Source organism: Oncorhynchus masou, chromosome 5, assembly GCF_036934945.1.
Source record: "Oncorhynchus masou masou isolate Uvic2021 chromosome 5, UVic_Omas_1.1, whole genome shotgun sequence".
NCBI classification, from domain to species: domain Eukaryota; kingdom Metazoa; phylum Chordata; class Actinopteri; order Salmoniformes; family Salmonidae; genus Oncorhynchus; species Oncorhynchus masou.
Genome location: NC_088216.1, coordinates 75,327,584 through 75,340,992, shown reverse-complemented (window position 1 = coordinate 75,340,992; position 13,409 = coordinate 75,327,584). Strand labels below are relative to the sequence as shown.

Here is a 13,409-nt window from a genome sequence, read left to right as displayed (position 1 = left end):
TAACATATGATGGGGGTCCCTGGGTCGCCGGTTTGCCTGGGCGGGGATCCATGAGCAAGAAAAGTAATTTAAAAAAAATCCCTGCAATATAACATTAATAAATCAACAGAGAGGAAGACCCTGTTTGAATACTTAAAAAGCATATAAAAAGCTGATATTTGACAAATGACAGGAGCGGCAAAGAGTGTAATGTAATAAATGAACAGATGGCAATCAGGCTAAGCCTCGAGTGCTGTAAATTCTTCACCACAGGTGTGATCTGGGAAAACCAGAATTTAAATGTCGCGTAAATTCTTCATTATCTGATATGTTGCCTGAGTCGGTCCACGAGCGATTACCACAGATGGAAATGGCCAACACCCGCGCTATGTTAATCTGCTTCTTTATTGGACAACCCACTGACGACATAACCCCGCCAAACTCGAACATGAACAAAACCTACACTGCATCTATTTGAGCACCTTGATCAGAGAGAGATTTAATCAGGCATAGTAAATCAACACGTTTCGGCTTGTTTCTTTTGAAAAACGACATTTTTTACAACTAGCATCTCAGTAGTTTGAAATGGATTATCAACGCCGTATTACATCATATCATTTGAGAATACTTTGCTTTTTTAATCTGGTGAGTAGCCTAGCCAGCTACTGATGCGATTGGGTTTAGTTTAGGTAGACATAATGTCATTGCATTTTTAATGAGGAGGATGATGAGACCTAGTAAATTATTATGTCTACATGTTTATGATTATTGTGGAGATGATGATGGTGGTTTATTATCATATGTTATTATGATTGTTGTTATTGGTGTTTTTATTTGTGTTTATAATAACTATTTTATAGTTACAATTACAGTAGTCTGTTACATTTGACATTGTTATAAATGGCAGTGTAACCATTATTCTTAAATGCAACACTATTCTCTCTTGGTTGATACATGTTTTAATAATGGAAAATAGCCTGCAGGTAAGTGAACAAGAAAGAAATGACTGGGTAGCCACTGCTCTTACAGGAACAGAAACTTTTTAACCAAAACCCCAGCGAGGCCTGATGGTAATTGGTCCTATACTGCCAGTAAAAAGTCATTCTGGTATTGTACATAGTTATATGTAGAGCAGGTCATCCACTGAAATCAAGAATGCTCTCATAACATGTTAGTTAACACTAGGGGGGTAGTTTATTGACTGTTTTATAAAGCTTGTCAATCTGAAAGAACTGTTAATATAAGAGTTTAAATTGTGTAGTTTTTTGTTGTTGTTGCTTAACAAAAACTTTACTTATGACAGCACTATTATTGATTTGGCCTAACATTGTTTTGATTGCCAGTAGCCTACAGCCATAATAAGCTAAATATGTGTCAACTTGAACTTGAATGTGGAGCTCAAGATGACCCTTTGGAATTTGTCCACTTAGTCAACAATCTTTCCCAATAGGGAGATAATACTCTACTATTACTACAAATAATAATAATAATAACTAGTATCGTAATACTATTCAGTTTTTTGTTTTGTATTAAAAATAATTACCAATAATTTGTTGGTTTGTTTGTGTGGGTGGTTTTGCCAGGTATTTGTTGGTACATTCTGTCACATTGGTCACTGTTTTCTGAACTGGATACTGGTTTGTGGTTTTGAGAGGAACTTTAGGTGTCCTGTAGATAAGTGTGAGGTGGCCTTGGCATTTCCATCGTGCGTGCAATGTTCGTCATAGCTGACGTTCACTCTGGGAACTGAAATATCCTGTTGTTGCGAAATAAAATAATGATTATTCTAATGAAAAATATTCATTCTCTCTCTTTCTCTCTCTCTCTCTCTCTCTCTCTCTCTCGCTCTCTCTCTCTCTCTCTCTCTCAGGCTTGTTCTGTGTTGTTGTCTAGCTGTCCTCATACCTGTGACTCAGGTAACGTAATCGGCTTCCCCCTGATCTAGAGTGTAAAAGTGTGGTGAAAGATTATACTTGTCTCACAGTAGTTACGTGTCCATCTAATAGGCAACATATCTTCATGCTAATATTCTGAAATCAACATAAAAACAATATTCGCATTTTCCCACCTGAGGTGTTTCCATCAAATTGACCAGTTGCGGAGAAAAGGCTGTGCGTGATGATGTGCTGCACATAAACATAACTTTTTCGGTTAAATTCTCATGTACCAAATAAAGAATACAAGTTAAATGGGTTTCCATCGAATTTTCAACTCTACTATTTGTTTTGTAAAAATAAATGACTGATGGTTTTGTTAAAAAAAAACGTTTAGCCTTATATTGCAAATGTGCCCACCCTGGTCTTGGCACAAGCTCTCGAGCCAACAGTTGGCAGAAACATTGCGGGTAGGATAGCCTACATCCGGGTCATTCCACCCAGGGCCGAGTGTCTGCGGGTTTTTGTTTTTTCCTTTCAATTAAAACCTAGACAACCAGGTGAGGGGAGTTCCTTACTAATTTGTGACTTTAATTCAATCAATCAAGTACAAGTGTGGAGCGAAAACCCACAGACACGCATCCCTCTGTGGAATGAGTTTGACACATGTAGCCTACATGATGAGATTATTATGGATGAAAGAGCGATATTATTTGTATTAGTCAACCAAGCATCGATAATCATGTCTCCAGAATAAGGCCCTCGATATTTATTGGAAAGGAGCATTAATCACCGCGTGCACTTTCAACACCTTCTGAAGTTCATAATAGCGTATTACATCTGTAGCCTAATAAACAGTAGCGGTGCGTGGATAAAATGTGTTGTGCGATGTTTGCTTAATAACCTGTTAGTTCAACTTCATATGCCTTGACACGTGATATATAGGCCTAAAACCGAGACAATAAAAATACACAGTGGCAAAATAAATTCAACCACACATTTGTTTCCTTCCAAAACCGGAAAGTCCACAAAACAAATTGCATGTACAAACAGTTACATGACCTGCAGCAATCAATGTAATGTTTCAAGCATTTTCGGAATACTAAGGAACTATTGACTTAGAACCACCGAGTTAAGTCGCAAAGAAAACAGGAGCTGCCTCCACTATTCCAGAACCATTTCAATTTCGACATTTCAACGTCATCTAATTACCAATGCTTAGTCTAATACAATGAAAACTAAAACATACCAAAAACGATTTAGTCCAATCAACAATTTAAGATACATATGATGTGGCTGTCCATGGTACTGATTTCTGTGTGCAAATATGTGTGTGCGTGCAAGTAGAAAAAAACATGTTGACTCACTATTTATAGAGAAACGCCAACGTCATCCTCCTCTTTCATGTTGACTAAACGGTCTATGACTCTGTCATACAATACAGTACATGCTTTTTAGTTTTTGTTGTCCTAGGTTACCTGGCTAAAATACTTGCTCTCCTAACTTATTTTCAAAGGAACGATAAGCCAGGCCAGGTAGTTAACATTAGCATACTACATCCACTGTAACTACATGTTGAACTTCCATCCTCTCAGGCCAGGGGCACAATGTATGAATTTATGGTTGGATCAGAATCACCATTATAATAATTTGGCTAAACAGAGAATTAAGTACAACCACAAGTCCACAGAATAACAAATCATTGTGTGACTCCCAAGTTTACTTCCGTATGATGGTTATTATATCAATATTTCCATCACCATTTCTCGCATAATTAATTTTACCAAAACAAAAATATCCCATCTTCTCTTGCGCATTTTGTTTTGTCGATATTTGGAAAGTCTACTGACAAAAGTTGCTGTTTCCATTATTCGACATGTACGTTTCTCGCATAAACAGGTTGGATGGAAACGTGATTACTGATACATGGTGAATTCACTTCATGCTTTCATTCAGCAAAATCTTGTTTAACCATTTAACCATTCATAATTGAAAATTGATTCAACACTGTCAGAAACTGCCACTTTGGAGCCTATGATGAAACGTCATGGCACAGGAAGTAGCTGAGCACATACATGTGAAAACCTTGTGGAGACTTACAGAAAACGTTTGACCTCTGTCATTGCCAACAAAGGGTATATAACAAAGTATTGAGATAAACTTTTGTTATTGACCAAATACTTATTTTCCACCATAATTTGCAAATAAATTCATTAAAATCCTACAATGTGATTTTCTGGAATTTGTTTTCTCATTTTGTCTGTCATAGTTGAAGTGTACCTATGATGAAAACTACAGGCCTCTCTCATCTTTTTAAGTGGGAGAACTTGCACAATTGGTGGCTGACTAAATACTTTTTTGCCCCACTGTACATGTAACTGCCAAAATAAAGGAAACACCAATACAAAGCGTTTTAATGGTGTTGGGCCACCACCAGCCCCAAGACAGCTTCAATCTACTTTGGCATAGATTTTAAAAGGGTCTGGAACTTTATTGGAAGGATGCGACACCATTCTTCCACGAGAAATTCCATAATTTGGTGTTTTGTTGATGGGGGTGTAAAACGCTGTCTCACCCCATAATCAAATCAAATTTTATTGGTCACATACACATATTTAGCAGATGTTATTGAGGCTGTAGCAAAATGCCTGCGTGTTTAGCTCCTGCAGTGGAGTAATATCTAACAATTCACAACAATACACACAGATCTAAAAGTAAAATAATGGAATTAAGAAATATATAAATATCAGGACAAGCAATGTCGGAGTCCGGAGTATATATATATATATATATATATATATATATATATATATATATATATATATATGATGTGATGGAATGTATATTATGGACAGTATGTGGAAAGAATATTTAGTGTATCTGTAGAATACGTAGAGTAGAATAGTACATACAGCAATATTTGAATAGGATGGCATTGACTAGAATACAGTATATACACACATATGAAATTAGTAATACAGCATGTAAACATTATTAAAGTGACCAGTGATTCCATGTCTATGTACATAGGGCAGCAGCCTCTAAGGTGCAGGGTGGAGTAACCGGGTGGTTGCTGGCAAGTGACTAAGTTCAGAGCAGCGTACTGTGTGGAGGCTGACTAGTGAAGCCTATTTAACAGTCTGATGGCCTTGAAATTGAAAAAAAAAAAACCGCTTCTGTCTCGATAAGAGTGTCTGCTAAATGACTTAAATGTAAATGTAAATGTCTTGGTCCCAGTTTTGATGCAAGTAAACCCCCTATGCAAGTAAACCCCCTACCCTGCTTTCAAAGTCACTGAGATCTCTTCTTCTAGCCATGGTAGCCAAAATAATGTTCAACTGGGCATTTTTATACATGACCCTAAACACGATGGGATGTTAATTGCTGAATTAACTCAGGAACCACACATGTTTGGAAGCACCTGCTTTCAATAAACTTTGTATCATTTACTCAAGTGTTTCCTTTATTTTAGCTGTAGTTTTCTGTGGTTTTCGTGGCATGTCATACTCTTTTTGGCCAGACAGAATCAGATACATGGGCTACATATAGTAAGACAGAGGGGCGCTGTTTTGCTCAATAGGATGCTTTTTCCGGTGTGAAATTGAAGGGAAGTTTGCGAGTGCACTGTTCAGATCAATGTTTTATATACTATATACACTAGATGACTGACATTGGTTTGGATGTTGGAATAATTTTGGATAAACTTGCAAAGGTAACCTACTTTTCTGTCGCTGGCCCTGTTTGTGTATTGTCTAACAGAGACGAATTTAAGTACTTACTCTTCAACTTCCTTTTCATCCTATGTTGTTGCACAAACCACAAAACACTTCCTTATGACACAGTTGCAATATGTAACTTTTTGGGCGGCCACAACAAATTCACATAGAGTGTGAGTTATAGATCTGTCATTCTCATTGACAGCAAGTCTAAGATGAGCTGGTCATGGGTGCACCTCAGCCACGCTCAAGGTACTAAATGATATCATAACTGCCATCAATAAAAGACAGTACTGTGCAGCCGTCTTCATCAACCTGGCCAATGCTTTCGACTCTGTCAATCATCGTATTCTTATCGGCAGACTCAATAGCCTTTGGTTTCTCAAATAACTGCCTCGCCTGGTTCACCAACTACTTCACAGACAAAGTTCTGTGTGTCAAATCTGAGGGCCTGTTGTCCGGACCTCTGGCAGTCTCTATGGGGGTACCACAGGGTTCAATTCTCGGGCCGACTCTTTTCTCTGTATATATCAACGATGTCGCTCTTGCTGCGGGTGATTCTCTTATCCACTTCTATGCAGACAACACCATTCTGTATACTTCTGGCCCTTCTTTGGACACTGTGTTAACTAACCTCTAAACAAGCTGCAATGCCATACAACACTCATTCCGTGGCCTCCAACTGCTCTTAAACGCAAATAAAACCAAATGCATGCTTTTTAACCATTCGCAGCCCGCACCCACCCACCCGATTAGCATCACTACTCTGGACGGTTCTGACCTAGAATACGTGGACAACTACAAATACCTAGGTGTCTGGCGAGACTGTAAACTCTCCTTCCAGACTCATATCAAACATCTCCAATCCAAAATCAAATCTAGAATCGTCTTTCTATTTCGCAACAAATCCTCCTTCACTCAAACTTACCCGAGTAAAACTGACTATCCTACCGATCCTCAACTTCGGCGATGTCATCTACAAAATAGCTTCCAATACTCTACTCAGCAAACTGGATGCAGTCTATCACAGTGACATCTGTTTTGTTACCAAAGCCCCTTATACCACCCACCACTGCGACCTGTACGCTCAAGTTAGCTGGCCCTCACTACATATTTGTTGCCAGACCCACTGACTCCAGGTCATCTATAAGTCTATGCTAGGTAAAGCTCCACCTTATCTCAGCTCACTGGTCACGATAACAACACCCAACCGTACCACACGCTCCAGCAGGTACATCTCACTGGTCATCCACAAAGCCGCCAACACCTCCTTTGGCCACCTTTCCTTCCAGTTCTCTGCTGCCAGTGACTGGAATGAATTGCAAAAATCGCTGAAGCTGGAGACTTACAGTGCCTTGCGAAAGTATTCGGCCCCCTTGAACTTTGCGACCTATTGCCACATTTCAGGCTTCAAACATAAAGATATAAACTGTATTTTTTTGTGAAGAATCATCAACAAGTGGGACACAATCATGAAGTGGAATGACATTTATTGGATATTTTAATTTTTTTAACAAATCAAAAACTGAAAAATTGGGCGTGCAAAATTATTCAGCCCCTTTACTTTCAGTGCAGCAAACTCTCTCCAGAAGTTCAGTGAGGATCTGTGAATGATCCAATGTTGACCTAAATGACTAATGATGATAAATACAATCCACCTGTGTGTAATCAAGTCTCTGTATAAATGCACCTGCACTGTGATAGTCTCAGAGGTCCGTTAAAAGGGCAGAGAGCATCATGAAGAACAAGGAACACACCAGGCAGGTCCGAGATACTGTTGTGAAGAAGTTTAAAGCCGGATTTGGATACAAAAAGATTTCCCAAGCTTTAAACATCCCAAGGAGCACTGTGCAAGCGATAATATTGAAATGAAAGGAGTATCAGACCACTGCAAATCTACCAAGACCTGGCCGTCCCTCTAAACTTTCAGCTCATACAAGGAGAAGACTGATCAGAGATGCAGCCAAGAGGCCCATGATCACTCTGGATGAACTGCAGAGATCTACAGCTGGGGTGGGAGACTCTGTCCATAGGACAACAATCAGTCGTATATTGCACAAATCTGGCCTTTATGGAAGAGTGGCAAGAAGAAAGCCATTTCTTAAAGATATCCATAAAAAGTGGCGTTTAAAGTTTGCCACAAGCCACCTGGGAGACACACCAAACATGTGGAAGAAGGTGCTCTGGTCAGATGAAACCAAAATTGAACTTTTTGGCAACAATGCAAAACGTTATGTTTGGCATAAAAGCAACACAGCTCATCACCCTGAACACACCATCTCCACTGTCAAACATGGTGGTGGCAGCATCATGGTTTGGGCCTGCTTTTCTTCAGCAGGGACAGGGAAGATGGTTAAAATTGATGGGAAGATGGATGGAGTCAAATACAGGACCATTCTGGAAGAAAACCTGATGGAGTCTGCAAAAGACCTGAGATGGAGATTTGTCTTCCAACAAGACAATGATCCAAAACATAAAGCAAAATCTACAATGGAATGGTTCAAAAATAAACATATCCAGGTGTTAGAATGGCCAAGTCAGAGTCCAGACCTGAATCCAATCGAGAATCTGTGGAAAGAACTGAAAACTGCTGTTCACGAATGCTCTCCATCCAACCTCACTGAGCTCGAGCTGTTTTGCAAGAAGGAATGGGAAAAAATGTCAGTCTCTCGATGTGCAAAACTGATAGAGACATACCCCAAGCGACTTACAGCTGTAATCACAGCAAAAGGTGGCACTACAAAGTATTAACTTAAGGGGGCTGAATAATTTTGCACGCCCAATTTTTCAGTTTTTGATTTGTTAAAAAAGTTTGAAATATCCAATAAATGTCGTTCCACTTCATGATTGTGTCCCAATTTATATCTTTATGTTTGAAGCCTGAAATGTGGCAAAAGGTCGCAAAGTTCAAGGAGGCCGAATACTTTCGCAAGGCACTGTACATTTCCCTCACTAACTTTAAACATCAGCTATCTGAGCAGCTAAATGATCGCTGCAGCTGTACATAGTCCCTCTGTAAATAGCCCACCCAATCTACCAATCTAAATTAGGCGAACTATTATAATTTTAGCAACCAGGAACTGGCAGAGCGATGTCTGCATATTGCATCTTTAAAAGGAAAGATTGGTTGTGGTTTGCAGGCAACTTCACATTCAGAACAGTCTTTGGGGAATCATTCTTCCATTCCTGGATCTTAACTTCAGTGAACCCATTGTACTTACTAAAGTGACAATGCATTGAGAGAGAGAAAGATTTAGGGAAGGAATGAGTGTGTAATCAGGATGTTGATACATTATGTGAACACCTCTCTGTCATTTGTGTTTGTAGGCTTCATCATTAACAAGTGTAAGTGTGTCCCTTGTCCCGATGGCTACTACTGGTACAAGCTTAATGGCCGTCCTAAGTGTGACTTATGTACTGAAGCCTGCTCAGGTAACTTTTAGATATAGGCATTACCTTGTGTTAGTTCATTCCTCTACACAATATACATCATACCCCTAATTTGTAGTTTAACTCAAGGTAACAATAGTTTCATGTAAAATGCTGCCGTTATTTTACTTCAGTTGAATAGAGTGGAAAAACATATTCAGAGCAAATGTCTCATTGATAATTTGTGTGTTTGTGTGTCTTGTCTTTGTTGGTGGGCAAAGTTGATCGGCACTTGACACAGGTGAAGGAATGCCGCCGGGACTCAAACCGTGAGTGCCACTGTGACAGGGGCTTTTTCTGTGCCAGCACTGCCCAGTATACCTGCAGGAGGTGTAAACCGTGCGTGTCTGGCACCTTCTCCAACACAGCAAACCTAGCCACGTCCTGCAAACCCCACACAGTGTGAGTCCACAGCTACAGAACACTGGCACCGAGCACCACATGCACTGTACTGATTCACATGTTGTCTACCTATAAATATCTCAAATATGATGCTGTAGCTCCTTCTACTGGATTTGAGTAATTTGAAACTAACAATTGTACCCAAGGCCTACTTTTACAGTAAATTAAACGATTATTAGTACTAGTAGTGTCGAACACTGTACTTTCTCATTTAGATAAACACGTTATCTCCTGGCTTCTCTCCTACCAGTTGTGGCCATAAGGGAATGACCATGTTAACAGAGGGCACTGCCTCTCAGGATCGTGTGTGTGCCCAGACTTCCCCCACCTCTCCTACAACTACTGCACCTCCACCTGCTCAAAGTTCAAAGATGTCCCTTCGTTCTGCTATATCCAGTGATGTTGGCACCAACAGAGAACTCCTCATCGCGAGATCCGCATCTCGACTGGTTTGGTCTCCTGAGGGTATGGCTCTTAGAAAAGCTTTCTCATACTTGAAGGAAATCCAAGCATTTCCTGCTCTGTCCCCTGGAGCGTTTTAACAAGCTTCACCAGTCAAGTACTAGAGGTCTTGTTGTCCCGTGACGTTACCCTGCCATTTAATCACACATGTTGTCTACTTATTCCAGACGTTCTCATCAGGTCCCCTCTGTCCCAAGCCAGGAGAGACCCCTCCATCTCCCTCCCAACCAAGCTCAACACCAGGAAAAAGCCATGCAAGGTGGACAGTGACACCTCACCTGCAGAGTCTGCCTCTGCACCCCCTCTTACCACAAAAGACAATGGTATAGTTCTCAAAAGACTAGAGTATCCCCTCTCTCAATATCTACTGGATGTGACAATTCATAATTCTTTCAGAAATTCATTTGTAGTTGGAGTAGTCCTTTAAATGGTCTGTTATATTCAGTGAAAGTAACATAACACTGACATGTTCACCACTACAGCCTGCTTCTGTCTCTCTGTTCACCCCAGACTCACCTAATCTCCCAGTCCCAGCCTCTGGACAGAGCCCTCCCAGTCTCCCTTTGCTGCTGCTGATAGTTGGGCTCCTAGGGGTCACTCTGCTGCTGATTGGTTACTTTGTGGGGTGTAGGGGGAGGTCACTGGAGTCCATGCACAAGTGGAAAGGTGAGAGAGTAAAGTGGTTAGATAGCAAACACATATGCAGTGATGCATGGAATTTTTCTATAAGACACAGTAAGTAAATAAATACACTAGCAACAATTATTGACAAAGCGAACACTAACACCACCTATACTCCCCTGCAGGGGGAGACAGTGAAACATTGTGTGTATACATATGTGAAAAACAATGTATTTTGATTACTATTATACTCAGTCTAAGACTTGACCACTTATAAAGATAATTTTGATTCCTTTAGGTCCAATATTTGGGAAATATGTGAGTACAGTACTTATTCTCTAGTTGCATAAAGTTTGAATCAAACTACTGTCCATTGTTGCTAGAAGTATAAATGTTGACTTCTCTACCTTGGGACAACCAGATTTGTAAGGAAAGTCTGAGAGGGAGCTATAAAGCGTGGGAGTGCCAGCCTTGTCCTGCTGCCCTACAGACGGCTTCCTATAAGCAGGCCAAGCTGCCACAGGAGAGAATCCCACACCTGGAGGTCCAGCATCTTCTGGGGAGGGAGACTGGGGGAGATCCTAGACGGGAGGGTGCAGGGTCACAACCTCCAGGGGGCATGCAGAATGTCTCAGTAGATCCCTCTGGAGGAGAAAACATTAGCAACATAGTAGGTAGGTGTAGTGGATCACTCTGCACTGTTACTGATTTATTAAATGCATGAATGTCATATTATTACACTGTAAATGTTATGTTTGCGTGATGTGCAGACCCATTTGGAGAGTCATATTTTCTGCTACATTGTCCAATAACTAGGGCCTAGAGCCCTCAAACTCAACTCTGGACCTCAAAACGCTGGACCTTTTTTTTCGTAGTTCCCCTTTAATCAGGGATTGATTTAGACCTGAGACACCAGGTGGATGCAATGAATTATCAGGTAGAATAGAAAACCAACAAGCTCGGACCTCGTAGGGTAAGAGTTGATTACCCCTGGCCTAAAGGGCCGGGAAAACTCAGGTCTGGAAAAATGTGACTCCGTGTTCTGCACAAGGAAGTGAGTTTTTTTTAACATGCGTCCGAGTTCACATGACCCGTTCCAGTTGTTTTCTTTGGCCGCGAGTTGAGACATACTTCTTCTAGTTTGAACTTCCTGTTAATGTTTCCCTGCCAAGAAACAGTAGCACCAGTGCAGTGCATACTTTAAATCAGTGTCAGAGGATACAGGAAGCCAGAATCATGCAATGCATACAAAAACAGAAGCATATGCTGCTGAGTGATGCCAGCTTTTCACTTCCTCTCTGTCATATTGTTAATTTATTACACTGCTAAGTCCACCAGGTTTTACATCAGCATTTACTGTGCATAATATATATACATTTGTGTCACCTGTTTCAATAGTTTCATCTAATAATGTTTGTGCTTGTTGGTGTTTGATTCAGGGTCCATATACATCTACTCTCCAGGGACGGTTATCCTGGGATCCAACAAATCAGACAGGGAGGGGGATCAAGGGGAGAGTGGAGGTGAGGGCTGTCCCCTCACCAGCAAGCCCCAGCAGGAGACCTCCTACCCACTCCCTTGGGGCTCCACTCTGGGGCTAGAGAGAATGAGTACGCCGAAGGATACCTGCAAAGAGCTGAGCTTCCCCGTCCCAGCCACCAGCAATTGAAAACTATTTAAAAAATGGTGGTGGGGGGGGGGGCAGGTTCAGTTAATATCATACCATCTCTGGGAGGATAGAGACTGAATATTATTTGCTACTGTAAAGACAGACTGAATTTCAAAATCCACTGGGGTCTATGGGCCTTCTATTATTAAAGAGTGACATCTTGTTTGAACTGCATGTTATGGTCTTACTTCACAGCAGCAGTGCTGGGACAGTACCTAAGAGAGGAATGCGTGTTCTGTTTGATATGCGGTGATGACGCTGTGAGTTGGAGTTTCCCATGCTCGGGTACATGTTCACAATGGCGCCAGACATTCTTGCTCAGACATTCTGCTCAGCGTTCTGCTCAAATTAAACTGTATCAACCACAAAAAATGCAAAGACAAGCACTTCATACTAGGTGTGAAGTAACTTCAATAACCATGGTAGTTGGGGTGTAAAGAGCATACCATTTTTCATTGTGAAGTAATACATGGACTGTCTGGGAAATGTATACTCAAACATAGCCATGTTCAGCATAGGGCATATTTTAATTTTAAAGACAGCATAACACAATGACAATTTTACAAGGCTACTGCTTTAATGTCCTCTTACAGGGAAGAGCAATAATCATACAATTCTCTTTCAAATAAAATGATCCACATCTGCAGACATGAAGCCGCATATAATTGCTATGTTATCAGTAGCCTACATCTGGTCACAAGCATTGTTCTATGAATTTATATTCAAGACATTGCTATACAGTAACCTACATGTATGATCTCCAGTCTGTTCCTTGACAGAAATAGGAGAATATCAAATTAGGTGTCAAATGAAAGCTAAGGGTCTATATTTTGGGGAAATTAAGGCATAGATACATTTTTCAAGGCATAAGTAAAGGCATTGATTTCTAGACAAACCAATGGAAAATGGGTCTTAGAAAACATATACTAGAAAAAGTCTAGTATATGAAATGATCAAAACACACAATTGTTTTCCTTCTGTAAATTTAAGAAATATTGTATTATGCCTTGTAATTCCGTAATCCAAAACCCACATACTGTGCCGTTAAAATATTTTCTAATTTCTCTCCCTCGTGAGGATCGAGGATAATGAAAGTTCCCAGAAGTAACATGTATGTATTTCTCGTGTCACTACTTATATTTTAATTGTATCTTTAACTCTGCATTGTTGGAAAAAGACCGATAAGTAAGCATTTCATTGTTAATCTACACCTGTGGTTTACGAAGCATCTCACTAATACATCGATTTGATTTTGGA

The 13,409-nt window shown here is 40.4% G+C and overlaps 1 protein-coding gene across 1 annotated transcript; it reads left to right on the top strand.

Annotated features, from left to right (window-relative positions):
• The first annotated feature begins 457 nt into the window (after positions 1-457).
• LOC135540248 (tumor necrosis factor receptor superfamily member 8-like) lies at positions 458-12,645 on the top strand. Its single transcript, XM_064966791.1, has 10 exons — positions 458-624; positions 1,850-1,895; positions 8,897-9,001; positions 9,220-9,400; positions 9,651-9,865; positions 10,030-10,185; positions 10,373-10,528; positions 10,782-10,801; positions 10,905-11,157; positions 11,923-12,645. The coding sequence occupies exons 1-10, from the start codon at positions 565-567 to the stop codon at positions 12,150-12,152; spliced, it is 1,422 nt and encodes a 473-aa protein (XP_064822863.1). The 5' UTR covers positions 458-564; the 3' UTR covers positions 12,153-12,645.
• Positions 12,646-13,409: the final 764 nt, after the last annotated feature.